We start from the raw sequence: 18,862 nt of genomic DNA, 5'->3' as shown, positions 1-18,862 counted from the left end.
TATTGTGTTAGAAAATGTAATAATGTTTTGTAATTATTGTGACGTCTTGTTAAGCTGTATGTAAGAGTAAATCTTTAAGTTATGTTATTTAATTGTGAAAGGCAAATATCATGGAAGAAAGCTTCCATTTTTATTTATTTATTTATTTATTTATTTATTTATTTATTTATTTATTTTTAAAGATTTTATTTATTTATTTGACAAAGATAGAGACAGCCAGCAGGAGAGGGAACACAAGCAGGGGGAGTGGGAGAGGAAGAAGCAGGCTCACAGCGGAGGAGGGGCTCGATCCCATAACGCTGGGATCACGCCCTGAGCCGAAGGCAGATGCTTAACCGCTGTGCCACCCAGGTGCCCTGAAACCTTCCATTTTTAAAAAAGTTTTATTTATTTGAGAGAAAGAGAGAGAGCACCCACACAAGTAGGGGGAGGGGCAGAGGGAGAAAATCTCAAGCAGACTCCCCGCTGAGTGCAAAGCCTGACATGGGGCTCGATCTCACAACCCATGAGATCATGACCTGAGCTGAATCACCAGTCGGACAACTAAACTGACTGAGCCAGTCAGGGACCCCAAAATCTTCCATTTTGAATGAATTTTTGTTTTCTTTATATTGAACCCAACGAAACCATCTCCATGTTGGCTCTCACTCCTTCTCTCAAATTTTAGAGAAGATATAACCACCAGGCTTGAGACTATAGCTATTTTTTTCTTCTGGAGTAGAATATGGCTTTTCTTTCCCAGAATTAAAACCATTAGGGATTAAGTAATTTTTAAAAGAAAACCTTAAATTGAATTACTCTTATCTAAGTAGTATTATGTGAATGTGGCTAAAGTACGAATTATTAATATGTATCCTGTAGGGTAACACAACAGGCAATATAAATTATGAATAATGTTTATTTCAGTCAAGTGTGTAAGTCCTTGGAAGCCTGAGCAGCTTACAGATATTGAGAGATTATGCAGTCTTTGCAAAGTCATTTTTTAATGAATACACATAATCCATAATGCTTTATTTCTTCAATTGGTTTTCTCTGTAGTATATCATTTGCATGTTAATTTTTTAAAAATTAATAGACACTTTATCTAAATTTGAATTAGCAGGATGAATTGTTGGTTTTATAAGCTACTATAAATTGCCATGCTATATTTGTGTAGCATTTTATAATTCACAAAGTAATTGAATATAATATTCTCACATTAATTGGCTATGGAGGCTTAATCAAACTAGGGAGGGATTTCTCTTCAGGATGGAACTCTCATGCCTTTTGTTTGGTGGCATGTATATAAGTACATACGTCCTCCTCTGAAGCTTCCTCAGGTCTCTGTCTTAGTTCCATCTCTGTTACCTGAATAAGATTCCATCGAGGGGAAAGACTTCTTCTTTGACATAGATGTGTTTATTCTGTAGTGACCAGAAGCGAAGAGGCTATTAGATTGAGAAGGACCATTTTGAAAATATAATCATGTAGTGTAATAATAGTAGACTTACAGATACTGGAAACCATCTTTGGACTAGTCAAAATAGTCTCACCTTTTAGCAATTCAATAATTGTTTCGGAAGTACCTTATAACTTGGGCACTGGGATACTGGCGATGAAATGTCAACAAATTCACCATGTGGTGAGGATGGTCACGACTCCTTCCTGGTACTGCAGGGATAGCCTGTATCTGTTCCACATAGTGGCACCGACTCTAGGTCAGGCTGCGATTCTTAAAAGGTTAAGGAATCCCACTGAGATGGCTTTATGCTAGGATCTATTGGTCCTCAAAACATCCTGCCACCAGGACAATCCTGTTACCACTCAGAGTTCCTATGATGTTCTAAAGCTTTACCTAGATGCCTACTTTATTTTTTTTAATTTTTATTTTTTAAAGATTTTATTTATTTATTTGACAGAGATAGAGACAGCCAGCGAGAGAGGGAACACAAGCAGGGGGAGTGGGAGAGGAAGAAGCAGGCCCATAGCGGAGGAGCCTGATGTGGGACTTGATCCCAGAACGCCGGGATCACGCCCTGAGCCGAAGGCAGACGCTTAACCGCTGTGCCACCCAGGCGCCTCTAGATGCCTACTTTAGATGCTATTTTCATCTGAAAAGAAAAATAAACTTGACATCGAATGTGTGGATTTGAGTCTTTTCAAGAGATAATGAAATTACAGTAATCATCTTCCAATGATCTTTTTAGACAGTAAGGGTTCCAAAATGCAAAGCCTAGGAATTATTACTCTGTAGTATTTTCTTTCAATTCAAGAGGATGAAATGAATCTGCATCTGAGGTTACTAACCATAGTAGCAAGCTTGGGATTGTTACGGATGAGTTACTCAGTTATTGAAGTAATTTCTGTCTCATTACCTTGAAGCAGAGGTAACACCTTTCAGAGTTGCGTGAACAATACTAATATTCTCTCAAGTTTTTGTAAATGAGTGTGTTTTTATTTCAAAATTTATCACAGTAAAGATGTATGTGGGTCTGTTATCCTAATTAGTATTTCAAAGTAAGATTGTACTTTTAAAGCACAAATTTGTATGCCTAGCTGTGCCTGTTGTTAATGGAAAAACAGCATTTTTCCCATCTGAAAAGGAGTGACACAGATTTACCATCTATAAAAAAATATCATGTAGTGAAACTAATTGCCTCAGTCAGAACTCTAAATGGCTTTGTCGATTTAGAGAAGGATGTTAGCACTTTCTGGCAGCCATAATTGTGATAACAGCCTAACCGGGAATGGTTAATATGGCTCTTTAATTGCCTAAAGTAACAATACATACTCAAGTGATATGTCATCTTATTTATCATGCTCCATTGTGGTTTATTTGCCTCACAAAACTTTCAACTTGCTTTGTACACTTTTCTGTCAGGCATCAGCTACTGGCTGATTGTTTTCCACCATGCTGTTCTGATTACCACTTTTTAAAGTCACTCCTCCTGCTGTTCTTTTTCTTCACGCTGGTGCCGTAGCTGCCTGGAGGGTATTGCATCGAGCTGTTGACATACAGTAGATCAGTGACTCCTGGGCACTCAGCATTCTCCACCTTTGCATCTATTTTTCAAACTCCAATATTTCTGTGACTTAACTCTTGGAATGGCTCTTGGTTATCCTAGGTTTAAGTTTTAGAAACAGCTTGGTGGTTTGCTTGGGAAAAGGGTCCTTTTAAGGAATTCCATTTTAAAAAATCCAACATAGTTTGTATTTTGTAAACTTTAGTCACAATTTATAATGATTCATTAAGAGTGTGTTTTAGAAAACTGAAAAAAATTAACTTTCACAGTTGATTACTGATAAGGTTCACTATCTGTAAATTAGAGTAGACTAGAAAAATATCCATGAATGAATGAGAATACTTGGATTTCTCAATGAACTACTCAGAAGCAACTTAAAGAAATTCTGAGATATTTCTTTTGGTGATTTGTCTGTGAAGAAGTCTTCATGGCCAGTGTCCTCAATCACCAGGGAGTTTCTGAGATGCTCTTCACTTTTGGGCTCTTGTCCAGTCTCCTATGCTCTGCACTCCCATAGGGGAAGCTGGCATGACCATGCCCATGACACCTGTCCTCTGATCACTTTCTTCATTTATCCAGATCGCTCTATTTCGAAGACTAAGAGTCTCCAGCCATTAGACTGTTTCCCGACAGTATTCTAGGTGTCTGCTGGGGAATCTTTGTTACGTCCTACTGAGTGAGAAGATTTGATGCAGGCAGTCCTGGAATCTTGTGTAACAGTTGTAAGGCTTGCACTGTGTAATCCATGTTTTAGGGAGAGTTATCAAATTTGTCACGTTATATGCATCATTTCAGGGGAAACCTATCTACCAACCCACTTCCAGCCCTCCTTTTCATGCTTCCCACCCTAGACACACACACACACACACACACTCATGAACACCATAAAACACTTGAAAATTCATGTCACACATTACAGTACTCTGTTTCCTGGTACTATATAATTTTTAATGTCTATGTAACAGTCAACTTTCTAATTTTACTGTCACTTATTGTTTGATTTCACCACCACTAACATAAAATCCAGAACATAATGTGTATTTGTGTATAGTAACACAGAAATATAGCCATACATTGTACAAAATCTTTTGTTCAGTGCAATGGCAGGAATGCCACATTTTTAAAAAAGATTTTATTTATTTATTCAAGGGAGAGAGAGAGCATGAGTGAGAAAGTGAGAGAGAGCATGCGCAGTAGAGAGGGGCAGAGGGAGAAGTAGACTCCCCACTGAGCAGGGAGCCTGATGTGGGGCTTGATCCCAGGACCCTGGGACCATGACCTGAGCTGAAGGTAGACGCTTAACCCATTGAGCAACCCAGGCACCCCAGGAAAGCCACATTTTAAAGATAGACGGGAAAAGTCTGTCATCTGTAGAACAATCGTGGGAATCAAATGATCTCAGCAATGATGCTAAACTCTATTCTTTTGTCAAAAATATTTCTGATTTTAGATAATTCTACCTTTGGGTTTTCACCAGAAAAACCATATAAAAGATGGAATGTATTCTGTGTTTCTCTAAAAGATGCATGTTCACATTTCTGAGTCTGCACTAGTTTGAAACTTCAGGAAGGTCAGAGGCTTAAAGCATCCAGACGAGAGAAGCGGAGTGTAGGTGGGAGTGAGCACATATTGTAATTTGTCCGTTACATGGATCTGGGAAGATCTGCATTCACATGTAGGTGGGGAGCCTTGCCTTTGTAGGTCCCCCATGTTTAGTGCTAATTTTAGGTTATCTGTTACCCTCAAGCACCTCGGCTGACCTGCTTTGTGTACAGGTATCAGTTAACAGATTGGGAGACTGCTGGTTCTAGGTCTACATCTCCAAGCAGAGATTCACACTGTTGCTTGCAGTCCAGGGGTGGTTATGAAGTTTAGAGCATCCACTCGGCTGAAGGGTGGGTGCTCTGATATCATTGTGGATCTGAGCAAGTCTGTGTACAACTGCAAGTTTAAACGTCAGTGAAAGGCAGAATGACCTGGTGGAAAATGCATGAACATTGGCATCAGATTTGGGTTTTTAAAATCTGGCTTTTCCACCTGTAGGCTGTGTGACTGTTAGTTTATTTCTATGGGCATCAGTTTCTTCACTTGTGAGATGCAGAGCAGTCATAAGGAATAAATGGACTAACATGTCCAAAAGTCCCCAGTATGTGGAAAGTACCACCCCTAGAACACTGGAGTGTTGTGGGAAATAGCCACGGTAACTGGTTTAGCTCCCTTTCCTGGTTTGATTAGATAAAACCTGGCTAACCGCTCTTACAAATCATCTGTTCTATCCCCAGTCAGTTAGAGAATAAGTACCTAGAGAAAGTCCAAACCTGGAGAGGGTCTGAGAAAGAGAGAAAGAGAGAGGGAGGAAGGGAGAGAGAAGGAGAGTGTTCTTTGGAGCTGTATTAGTTCTGTGCTTTTCTATATTGATACCCTGTGGCATAGAGCTGGTACAATGAGATTGTACATTATTAATTTATTTTTAAAGATTCCTTAACTTGGTGTACACTTTTTCTTTCATCTCGTCTTCTATGAAACCCAATTAGAGGTTTTAAGAAGGCAATGTGTGTAATCAATACTTTTATTCACAGGTGATTTTTCTTGAGAAGCATTTACAGTCATGCTGCTTTGAAATTTTTATCAGCTTAAACAACAAGAAAGTGACATTCAAACTGAATGAGGTGGTCCAGTGGTTCCATGATCTATTGACCGAGTGAGGAGTTATGATGCACTTTAATTGAGCCTAAGTCTTCTGATATTCTTTTAAAATGCCCTTGGGTTGGATTGTACAGAGTAAAAGATAGGTGTTTATTTTTAAAATTGACTTAAAGGATTATTGAAACAATGAGAAATCCAAAGACTCAGGGAATACTAAAACTAAAAATATCTGCCTCTTTTTTTCGTGTCACTGTGCTCTTTGAATATGTAGCTCATAGTAATAGTCTGTGCTAGAAAGCCCTCCGGGGAAGTAACCCATTCATTACGATAACGTAGTTCACCTTTTACCTTCTTTTTCTCCAGTTTAACTCTAGAGCATACTAAAGCCCTTGGGTCATTTTGGAGTTAACATATAATTGACCACAATAGCAGGATTTTAGATAAATAGCATAGAATAAAAATATTAAGATATAATACGATTTTTTAAAACCACAATGTAAAATTTGTCGGTAGATAGGTATTATTATCTTCGAAAACATTTTGTAAAGATTTTCAGAACTAGTTTAAGTTTTGCTAGTGAGAATAAAGGCAATTTTGTAATTGTTCTCCTTTTTTCTTTTTTTCTTTACAATTTCAGGGTCAACCTGGTCCTCAGGTAAGTGAACTCTTTTCCTAACAAATTAATTTCGATTTAGGATTTCCTCAGTGTGGAGATTTTTCTGCAATTCTTTTCAAGTCTATAAAAAAGCTATGAACCAGTAATCATGACACACAGTAGACCAAATATTTCCCAGGAGTAAAGCTCTGGGGCCTCTCCAGGGCTGTGTGAGCCACATCAGCTGTTGGGCCAGATGGCAAGTTTAACAATGTGCTATCATACAAAGCAAAACTCTTAACCGATCGGAAACAGTGCCACAGGACCTGAATGTAAGATAGAATGACTTAGTAGATGTCGGGCATGAGCTGGTTTGCGTTAGGGACTGATTAATCATGTATTAATAATGTTGCCGTAAATCCACACAGACTCTGATTATTTAGAATGTGATCATACCAGCAACTTTTGATTCATTACAGACAGATACGGAATTTCATCTACATTTTCAATATAAACCAACTGCTGAAGACATGATTTATAATTAAATGTGAATGCAGTCAACAGAAAAATCTTTGGAGCTATAAATTGTATTGAAGAAAATGAGGAAATTTTAGGAAGGAGAGGAATGTATAGGAAAGATGAAAGTACAAAAGAAGGGAGTTGTCAGAAATGAAGAGTCAGTAAAAAACAACACACTCAATATTACTGATTGTGCTCTGTTAGGAAGCTGTGGAGAAGGGAAAGCCATTATTAATGTTTTACCTTTAACACCATAATACCCATAAATAATGTAGCTATTTATTGAGTTCCTCTTACGTCTCTTTCCCCTTGATATGCCAAATGCTATTTCTGCCCTAGATTATTTTGTAAATAAACAATTTTGATGATATCTTTGTTAGTCAATATTCAAATTGGTTGCTGTGGACTAATTCTCATACTAGACCATGCGAATATTATTTATAGTTTTATGAGCTCGGTGTCTAAGGCTATCTAACAGAACAAACAAAAAACCCCACATACTTCAGTTAGAGCAATCCTTTCCATAGCACGCTCATGAGAAAAAGTTCGGGATGTAATTAATTTATATTCATATCAGAAAATACTCTTATTATTTGTGATTTCCACTCTTATTTTCTAAGTTGGCTCACTTATTGGAGGGAAAAAAATCTACAAAAGAAAGTTGTAGCTTATTTCCTAAATTTGAAACTGCTACATTATAATGGGATGAAGTCCAAGTAAAAGGTACTTTGCATGCTTTATTTTATTTAATGCTTACAACAGCCCTGGAAAACACTATTTTATACACACACACATACACACACACACACATGCACATACACACACTTATACACATACACTCACACAGAATCAGAAGAGATCCATGACTCACCTGGGGTGACCCCATAAAACTGGGGATAGAAGTCAAGTGTGTCTGTGAAAACCTCTACCCCTGTAGCACTCATCTCTCAAGAGAAGATGAAAAGGTGAGGTAACAGAGGATAAAAGAAGTTGGAGTGCTGGTTTTGAGATTATTATAATCTGTAACATATTTTAAGTATTAATAGGACCTCTGTCTTAGCCTAGATCACCTCTGTCTACCCTAAAGCAATATTTTAGATAACGATTTGGGTATAAATAATTTATTTGGGAGACAATCCCAGGAAGCATTGTGAGGGAATGCGGTAATGACACAGGAGAGGCAAGATGGCCAGAAAACAGATGTATTCCTGAGGAAGCTGTGAGAGACTGTAGAGCTTGTCTCAGAATTGCCCCTGAAAGGCCGGGGAAATTGATGTATTTGTCTACTAATTTCCCTTCCTCTATTGTTGAGAAACATGCTTGGGTGTTAACTCCCCAGCACTTCTGGTCTGCCCCAGAGGAATGGAGGCAGCCGCAGGACTAGGACGTGTAGGACCTGTATTATCGAGTCGCCTTGGAGGGAGGCAGTGGTGAGGGCTGGCACCTACATCTGTGACAGCATCCAAGGGCAAGAATCCTACAGACAAAACAAAGAGGGGAAATTTCAGATATGGATATAAAGCCTTGGAAAATTGGACAAAATGATAGCATTGAAAGCATATTAGTTAATGAGATGTTAAAGAAAATAGCTAAGAAGAAGAATATGTTCATAATAAATCTTGAGTTCGCAGCCACAGTTAATGAGAAGAAGAAAGATGATAAACCAGTGATAAACCAGTGCAGGAAGCCAAGAATGGGCAGAACATCATGGATCACTGTAACCAAGATTTGAAAATATATCATGGCACTTTAAAAAGTAAAGTTTATCTAACTGCCTATACTTGAAAACTTTGGAACCTTTCAAGGAAGAGAGAATTGGCATTTTAAAATGGTGACCTGCTCTGGTTTTCCTTCATCTTGACTATCTGTTTGCCTTTAGTGGACACTCGAATCACATGATCATTTTATTCAAAATGTCTCCCTCTTGTCACAGCAAAAGGATAAGCCATGGATTCAGGAAGAATAGGCATGAGGGGAAATGCGAAGCCAGGAAATACCTCACTTCATCTTTCTATGGCACAGAAAATAGGCAAAGAGTTTTTTGGGTCTGTCCCCAAGGAAAAGTCTGACTTACCTCTTAACTCTACATCACCATCATAGCATTTTTCAAAAGAAACTTCCAATTTTAGATTTTAAAATAAGTAATTCTTAATGGAGTTTTTCATTTAGTGCTTAATGATTATTAACTATGCACTGAGATTTTTATAAGTTATAGAAGTATTTGGTATACAGATTCCTTTCCATTCTGTATTTTAATTTCCCTACCACCTATCACAATGTATTACTTTCCCAACCTCTAATCTACTCTTGGGAAATTTCTTCTGCAAAAAGTACAAACTAAATGGGCTTTTACCTCCAAGAACAAATTTGACTACCCAAAAGTATGAACACTTAGAAACGATGTAGTAAATGTGATTATCAATATGTGCAGGAGAGTTACGGTATCTTATACAATTATGTCTTACATTACCATGTTACCAAGAATCCACTTTTTCCTTGAGTAAATTTATATAAAGTACACATTAAATCTGTTTAATATATATTTATAATGTACATACAGTGAATAAACAAGCAAGGTACATTTAAAACCTAAATTAGGAAATTTTTATGGGTTTTTAAATGGTTGAAAGGTTTCTTTTATTTGACCAAGTTTCTCTTAAAATGTCCATGTTCTGTGTTTTGGCTTACTAAAAATGATTTTATTCACATACGGTATATATAGCGTGTACAAGAATTTATAATTTGGGGTGTATATCTTCCCTTTTTTCCCTTCATTTTTTTTGGTGAATTAAAATGATATCCACTTCTTTCTTGATAATCTACTTCTTTAATTTCCCTAATTTTATAAGATTTCTGAGCTAAAATTCTTCATAACTTATTTTTTGTTATTTATATATGTAAGTTTCAATGCAACCAAGGTGCCACATTCCTTCCCTGCTACTTCTGCGCCTTCCTTATCCCTGTGTCTTCTTAGCACATATTGTTAACTATGGGGAAAGGGCTCTCTGCTATGAGCCTGCTTCTTCCTCTCCCACTCCCCCTGCTTGTGTTCCCTCTCTCACTGGCTATCTCTATCTCTGTTAAATAAATAAATAAAATCTTTTTAAAAAAGGGGGGGGGGAAAGGAAGAAGAAAGTTTGCTGCCTAAACAAGATTTCTCCAAACAAGTTCCCTTAACTAGTCTTCAAACCCATGTTTCTCACCCGCTCCCTGAGTCATAACCATGTCACTGAGGGATGACTCCTTAGCGGGACTACCTACTCCACTGAAAATCCATACCCCCTCTGACTGGGTAGCATTGTGAGAGATACATTTCTAAAATCCCAAATCCCAATTGACAGTGATTTTCCATTAAGACAGTATTACCTATACTGTTTCTATTGTACAATAAGAATTTTTTTTGGTGCATTAGAAACAGGCTTTTGTGAATTGAGCTGGGAACATAAACCATATTTTATTAGGTTTCCTGTGGGAAGATTACAATCAGATTTCCAAACAACTAACTTCCAAAAAAAGAGTTGTCAATGTTTGAGTTGAGAGATTGCACATCCTTTAAAGTTTACTAAAGTACTTGGACAGAATTATAATTGGCAACTTGTTATTCATGTGCAAATGTTTATGTCAGTAGAGTGTTCTCACATAGGTTGAACATTCCCACATCATCTTATTCACAGTATTATTCCGTGCAAAACTCTCCCTTAGAGAGGGAAAGGCTCGATTCTGCGTCTTTGGTTTCACGCCTTCTTTAGTTAGGACTTCCAGATTAATAAGGTTTTATTTTGTAGACCGATGGTAAAAGGGAAAATGTCTATTATTCAGGGAGTTCTTCTGATTATCTTCTGAAAGCTGAAGACGGCCTAGATGGATTTAGCTTAGATTGTTAAGAAATTGTGAGGACCGCAAAGCTAAATGGCAGTGATAGTATGAAACTGAATACGAAAATAGGCCTTAGGGAAGAGAGGTGGGTCTTTGCATTTACCTAAATGGGTGAGCAAATGGTTCTTGACAAGGGAAATGAGATGGTGAAAGGGTATTAGGAAGGGAAAAAAAAGGCAATTCTAGCAGCTGTGGTTAAGATGGGAAAAGAGGCAGGGAAGTGAATGGAGAGGATGCTGCTGTGAATCCATTGTCTCAAAGGAAATCAAATCCTTGGAGAGGAAAAAGAATGGGGTAGAGTAAATAATGTCACAGAGACTGGGGAAAAATGGCTGCGTAAGAAGAGAACAAATAAGTGATGAGAGAGCAAGTCGGGAGAAAGGAGGAAAGGAAATGAGAAAAAAAAGACAGATGTGCGTTTGTATTTCAAACTAGAGGTCATGAGAATTATTTGGGAGGTGGGGCAAAATTAATCTATTGAAATAAAAATCACCCTACTGTTTGCTCATTAATTCATATTAGCACAGTTTCAGTCAGTACCTCAAGGATTTATTTAGCTCCTGGGTACAAGGCACAGCAGAAGGCTGTGAAATTGTGGTGAACAAGACAGACCCAGTCTCTGTTCTTTTGGCAGTTCTTTTAATATTCGTAGTCAAGGAGAGGGTTGAAGTTCTGTCAACTCTCGCAGACCTGCCATTCCGAGGGTGAGTTCAACCCTACCTGCAAATCCTGCCCTGTGCCTGCACATCCGGTAATCCCCAGGTGTCATGGGGACCTTAAACGTGAGGCATTTAGGAAGACTATTTTCCAGCATGCAGGTGACCCATTGCTCTAAGTGTGGTCCTGCTGCCGTGCCTTAGTTCTAATGATTGAGTTGCTGCCCACATTCAGGTGCCCCTGTTCTGAGAGCTGAACCCTGGCTCCCCATGCCTACATTCCCTGTCTACACGAGGCTCTTCATCCCAGGTCCTCCCTTTCCTCTCCTCTCTACTGCCAGGTACGAGAGTCATGGTGCTCATGCTCTGAGCAACCGCAGTGAAATCCTCTAGCTCACTGCCTGCCTGGCAGAATCCCACATTTCTGTGTCTTTGATCCTGACGTCCCCATTACCATTCTGCACGCTGTGAGGACATGACTGCTACCCGCCTGGCCAGTCACGGCTGCAAGGCAGGTGAGTCAGGAAAGTGAACATTCAGCTTTTTCCTGTCTCTATGGTGGAGATACCGAGGGGTAGGAGGGAGCATAGCAGCGGCCAATATCATCCCACATATGTCTGCTGGGTAGTTTTTCCATCATGCTTCTGATGATGTCATTCTTCTGACCCCAAAACTTTATATTTCAATACGATTACCACTTAGAGGTCAACGAAATCTAATTATTTGCCTGACATTTAAATCCTTTGATTTGGCCTGTTTTTCTAGCCCTCTCTCCCGCTAAGTTTTCATTTAACGCTCTGAACACTATGCTTCATCCAAACCAAATACGACCATGTAAGTTTTTTCCTCTTCCAATCTGTTTTTCTTCATTTGTCTTTTCTTAGAATAGCCTTTTCTCAGAACTATTTCCCTCTTAGTCCCTAGATATACCCAGTTTCCACACATTCAGATATGGTCACCTTTCCTACTTACATGACATTTCTTCCATCAAGATATCTGCTGTCTCTTTTGCTGAATCCCCACAACACATGAGGTGTGCAACTTTTTATACTACTTTACACTGGAGGGGCATAGACAGCAAAGCCAGACAGACTGCAGGTCAAAGCTCTGTGACCTTGGGCAAGTTACTCAGACACTGAGTCTCATCTTCCCCATCTGTAAAGCAGAGATAATAATTTCTTACCTCAACAGATACTGTGAGGATTAAAATAACATAATTTATGTGTAACTTTTAATGCAGTGCCTAGTACATGACAGGCATGTAGTAAATATTAATTTCCTCCTTCCATTGTACTTTTTCCTCTTTCTGTTGTATCGTAGTCATTTATACACATCCCTTCTCTCATGACTACTAGCTTTCATGGCCTTCAAGGGCAGAGCTACGCTTTCTCTCATCTTTAATATCCTCCATAACACTTCACTTCGTACCTGGTACATAGTAGATGTTCAGCAAATGTTGTTGAGTTATGAATGGTGTATACAAGACCTTAAGGAAGAGGAAGCTAAGGAAGAGAGAAACTATCAGCTCTTCATGATTCTAAACACCCCATCGGTATTACCATGTGTCATCAATAATGCCACTTAAAACAGGCCTCTGAGGTTTCTAAGCTCTGAGATTTTACTGAACATTTGTCAGTTTTCATATCTCACTTCTACTCGGTTTGGAGGGCTTGGATACTTTTGTTTCCTTTCATTATAGTAGTTTATTTATACTGATATTTAGTATTTGGTAAAATAAGCAGCCTTAATGCAGGGCCATACTTATGATGTATTATTTTTGTTTTTAGCCATTTATATGTAGGGTTCAAGGCTTATCTTTGATTTTTAGTAATCAAGACAGTTATGGAAAGCAGTTTATGGTGGTTGTGTTTCATGCCACATTTCTTAAACAATCATATTCTTCCACCAATAAATACTTGAACAGAAACTACAGAAACTAGTTTAAAAAAACCTTCTCAGGAGTCCGTCTTGTATGCGTTACAAAGATACAGTGGCCTTTTCTTCACCCCCAATAGCTCCATCAGTACGTTCAGTAGAAGGCAGTGAGATAGTGGAACCACTGTATTAAGGGAAAGGTACTCCTTCTGTACCAAGGGCATTTCTTTTGCATAAAATTTTCAGAATTTCAAAGCCCTCCTCATAACTCTCCTTTGGAGTTGCATGTGAACATGAAGGAGATATAATTCCCTTAGGAATTTGGAGGACTGTATGTTGTAATTCTGTATTACTCAGTGAGAAAAAAATGTAAGAGAAAACCACAAGCAAATACCATCAGACAACTGCACATGCAGGCGTGTGGCTTCCATTTGTATTTTTTCAAATGCACTAGAGAAGACGTAGAAGATGTCATATTGCCTTTTCCCCCCAAATCCCTTTTTGCTGTTTTGTTGTTGTTCTGACATTGTCACTGCCATTTCACAATATTTTACTAAAATGTACAAGAATCAAGCTGTGTGTGTCTTGTAAGGAATTATTCCCAAATAAAATAGTATATTTTGGGACAGTATTTAACTTTCTGTTCATATGTTTTTAATTATATACTAAGCTCCTTCTAACCTAACACTTTAGCAATTCCCATATTTCATGTTTGTGCTCCAGTCCAGCCTTTTTCAGATCCACATAGTCTCACTTGGGGGCAGGGGGAGGACATGTACATTCTCCAAGAAATTTGAAAAGCATGTGTGTGTGTGTGCATGTGTGTGTGTGCGTAGAAAGTATTTATTTTGCTCAATACAGAATAGAACTATCATATTAAACTAGTAACGTATTCATTCCTGAATAAATTATGCTAGATCTGAAAAAGCAGTATCATTCCCCACTATCTGTATTTTATGTGGTAGTTATATGATGGAGAGAATGATTACAAAAGATTTTAGATTTTCTGGTATTTGATTAAGTAATTGGTTAATTGAAAGACTCCATTGTAGTCCATTTAGCTAATACCTATATATATTTATATACTTAATACTAGATAAATATAAACTTATATACTATACACATAGTATAATGGTTTATTCATCTTACTGTCATCTATATATCTTTTTTTAACATGGTGATTTGTATACTGATATGGTATAACATCATCTCAATATTTAATTTTAGCTTAAAATTCTTTCCCACTGAAATTAATTGAAGAACTACTTTCTGTTGCCAACTTTATGTTTTATTTCTTATCAAATGTATTCCTTTTAATTCTCCTGAATAAAGGTGAGTGGCACATAGACTTTCACAAGTAATTAAATTAATCCAACTTTGATTTACATATGCTGAAGTTTGTTATCAATCCCAGAACTTACTCATTTTTGTATCTCAGTTCTTTTATATGGTTTTGATATATGCACAATAAATTTTTATTGAATAAATGTCTACAATTGGGGCGCCAGGGTGGCTCAGTCAGTAAGTGGCAGATTCTTGGTTTTGGCTCAGGTTGTGATCTCAGGGTCCTGAGAGATCGGGTTCCATGCTGAGCGCAGAGTCTGCTTGTCTCTCTCCCTCCCCCTGTGCCCTTCTTGCACTATCTCTCTCTCTCTAAAATAATTAAATAAAATTTTAAAAAATGAAATAAATGCCTACAATTAATAATTCAGATTTAAAGATAGTTTTATGTGTATTTAATGATGAAAGGACTGAAACAACTGAAAATATCAGCTTTTAGCAGTCTGTTTTTAAAGGGAGCATGCAGAATACATTGAGTAGGGTTAAGGGAATGGGCTACATGGGCAGACACCTGCATTTAAATACTGGTCATTTACAAACTGTATGACTTTGAGCAAATTATGTTTTCCTTCAGTTTTTCAATGTAAAAGATGGTTGGTTTGACTTAATACATGACTTAATGAAGCATTTAGAACAGTGTATGGCACATGCATTATTATTCAAGTCCTATTTATGCAAATATAAATATCTGCATACAAGCCCCCTCACGGGAGCGCTCGCACGGAGACAGCCATGATGTCACAGAACCCTCATAACGGGACCTCATCTGCTGGATCAACATCCAATAGCATAATTGCCTCAAGTCATATAGAAATTTAGGTTAAGTAGTTCAATTTTAAGATTAAGAAATTCATGAAAAGTGATGATCACTGTTATGAGTCTAGTATAGGATTCTTTATCTAAAACAAATTTTTAGTGCACACTTATGTGTCTGATTCTTTCTAAAGCTAATGAAGAGTTTTAGTTAAAAATATTATTCTTCAGTGAGGTAAAATTCACTTCAAAAAATTATTCATGAATTTTCTCAAATAATATTATATAAGTGTATGTAATTTCACATGTATGTTTTTATGGATTCCTTGGTTTGACAATTTTGATATCCTAACCAAAATTCTTAATCAGCTAAATTTATTTTCTCTCTAAATATCTCTAGTGATATTTAATTGATACCATGTTTTAAATATAGAATGTATTTATTGCACCAGGTGGAGATTAAAGTGGAAGAATGTTATAAGATAGTAGGTAGAAAAATAGCTCCAGAAACATTTTATTCTACCTTCTTTCTTTTGGGTAGGCCACATTTAAACTTAGTTTAAATAATAACTACGGGAGACTCTATTACCTCCCTAAGTTAATGTGAATCTTTACACTTCAGGTTTTTTTTTTTTTTTCAAATGGTCAGTATATTCAATGTTAACTATTTAAGATTTAGATCAGGCATAATCTACTGCCATAATTCACATTCAGTAAATAGTCTTTCTATAAAAAATACACTGAGGGGTGCCTGCGTGGCTCAGTGGGTTAGACAAATGCTTAATAGGCTCAGGTCCTGATTTCAGGGTCCTGGGATTGAGCCCCGTGTCAGGCTCCCTGCTTAGCTGGGAGCCTGCTTCTTCCTTTGCCCCTTCCCTTACTCATGCTCTGTCGTGCTCTTTCTCTCAAGTACATAAATAAAATCTTAAAAAAAAATACAGAGTTGAAAACAAATCAAAGGTGATGCATCCTTAATTGATATAGTTGAATAAATATCAAGTATCATTTTTGATCTGGCAACGTGAACTATGGAGCTATTTGGAAAAGAATAAACACAGTGGGGTTTTCGGTTTCTGAAAGAAATCTTACTCCTTACAATAAACTCAGAGCCACCATTTACACTCATGCCAGTTGTGTACTGTGCAAGGCTGTTCAGCAAAGGGACAGGGAAGGTCTGAAATTCAGCTCATGCTTCACTTGCCAAGCTATGAGCTCTGGCATGGGTCTGCATCTACCTGAAGGAAAGCCTCCTTATCTAATTAATACAGTCTCAGCGTAGACCATCAGAACCCTGAATGAAGTGTATGCAACATACTCAAAGAAAATTAACCAGTCTTAGTGGTGGGCATTAGGATCTGAAATGTGTGTTCAGGAAGAAATATGGAGTAGGCAGTAGGCATATCCTGGAGAGAAGCCACAGCTGGGTGTACAATAGACAAGTAGCAGCTGAAATTGTGGCACTGAGTGAGATGACCAGAAAGTGTGTATCGAGGGTAAGAGAAGTCATGGGCGGAGGAGGGTTAGTTATGAAGTACAAAGAGAGGGAGGAAAAAGAAGGTCTCCTACAGAGAAACCCCCATCAGACAGTGGAAGACCCAGGAGAAGGCATTGCCAAAGAAGCTAGAGGAGAAGCCGTCAGTTCTATGAGCTATAGTTACCGGGTTTCCAACTATGAGGTTACTTAGCAACTTTAGTGGCCTGGTGGTTTTCAAAGCAATATTGCCATAGTTTTAGGAATGACTCAGTATTGAAAATGTGGGAGAGCGAAAAATAGAGCATTCTTTCTAAAAGTTGGGAGTCACAGGCAGGAGGGAGACAGGATCCAAAAACATCTGTCCATATTTGAGATGTAAGAAAAAATATCTTTCATTGAGCAGAGTTCATCTTCAAGAGACTGTGCAAAGTTGTTTTATTCCTTTTACTATTAGTCTTTACTCTGAACTAGATTTATGAGTCAACAGATGAGAAATTATAGTGACCCCAAAAAGCACAACTTTTAGCTGAAATCAAATATATCCTCATATACATTCATTGGAAGCATGTTGGTCATACAGATATCTCTGACTTTTTGAAGGTCAACTGGCTATTCAGGGAAGACTAATTTTAACTCTGATAACTTCTTAGAGACCTCTGTTGCAGGAAACCTGATATTCTATCTATTGATACTTACCATGTATAAAGTACAAGGCTACATTTGAATTAGGAAGAAAAGAGGAAGGAAATAATATTTACAGATCGTATGTTCTTTTAATGACTTCCTGCAACTCCCGTGGGAGATAAACGTTTGTTCCATCCTACAGATGCAGAAACTGAGGGTCAGAGAGGTTAAGTGACCTGCCAAAGATTGCGTTTTAGTACATGTTAAGGCCTCAAAAGGCATCGTTTGTTATATTTCCCCATATAACTTTCTTCTTGCCCTTAGGCACCCTGATAACTTAGTATGAAGCACAAATCTTATACCTAGCATGGCGAGGTGAGTTTTATAAGAGTCACAAGTGCTTTAGGAATTCAAAACAGAGAAAACATTTCCAAAAGAAGGTCAAGTAAATCTTAGGGAAGAGAAGTCACTGAGATGAGCCATCAATGACTGGCCATAATGACAGTGAGGTTGTAGAAGGGTGGAGACAGGATGCTTACTGGGCTAACATTTGTACTGGGACTAACATTTCTTTCAGAAACTCAAATTTCTACTATGTTTATTTGTTTTCCAAATAGCTCCATAGCTCAAGTTGCCAGGTAAGAGGTTTCAAGAAGGTGTGCTATAATTATTCCAAGTCAAATGATAATTAAGGATGCTTATTCGGTAGAAAGAATGGCATAAACAGAGATACAGTGGTGACAGCAGTAAAGAGTCCTCTGAGAACAGCTGGTATTCAATAAGGCTGACTGGAGGACAGGATCCTCATGTGGGGAATTGAGGCAGGGGTGGGAGGGGATAAAACAAAAAAGGAAAGTTAGGAGCAGATCATAGAGAACTTTGGACACAGGCAGAAGTGTTAACACTTTATTTGATAGGAATCTGAAGATTCGCCTAAAATAACATTTTTTTAATCATGTAACTACTTCTTTGGGGGAATTTTCAAACATACTCAAAAGGAAAAGAAAATGGTATCATAAACTGCCCTGGAACTGTCACCTAGCTTCAAGAATTGTCAGTGGCTAATCTTGTTTCATGAATCCCTTTCCCTTGTTTCTCTTGTTTTGTTTTGTTTGCTGATGTATTTAAAAGCAAAACCTAGATATCATGTCATTGCATCTGCAAATACTAAAATACTAATCTCTAACTGATGGGGACTTTCTAAAATATAACCAGTATCAACCTTAATAAAATCAACAGTAATTTCTTATTATCATCATACCCAGTCCATATTCAAATTTCCCCAGTTGTCTCAAACAAGTCTCTTTCTAGATGGTATGTTTGTTTGTTTTATCCAATTAGCATTTAATTGCTATAGCTCTTCAGTCTCTTTTATTCTCTAGTCCTCTTTTCAAAAAATTTTTTTCACGTCACCAATTTTCCCACAACAGTTGACCTGTATATGGAATGCCCCACATTCTGGATTGCTCTAACGAATTCTTTGTGGTGCTATTTGACTTGT

General features: G+C 37.7%; 1 protein-coding gene across 1 annotated transcript in view; it reads left to right on the top strand.

Annotated features, from left to right (window-relative positions):
- Nucleotides 1-18,862, top strand: part of COL25A1 (collagen type XXV alpha 1 chain) — a 426,836-nt gene that overhangs the window by 258,701 nt on the left and 149,273 nt on the right. Inside the window, 1 exon segment of the mRNA XM_057310227.1 lies at nucleotides 6,286-6,303. Coding sequence (XP_057166210.1) covers nucleotides 6,286-6,303 — 18 coding nt within the window.

Source organism: Ursus arctos, unplaced genomic scaffold, assembly GCF_023065955.2.
Source record: "Ursus arctos isolate Adak ecotype North America unplaced genomic scaffold, UrsArc2.0 scaffold_11, whole genome shotgun sequence".
Lineage (NCBI taxonomy): Eukaryota > Metazoa > Chordata > Mammalia > Carnivora > Ursidae > Ursus > Ursus arctos.
The sequence above is the reverse complement of the archived record's forward strand: the minus strand, read 5'-3'. Positions and strand labels throughout refer to the sequence as shown.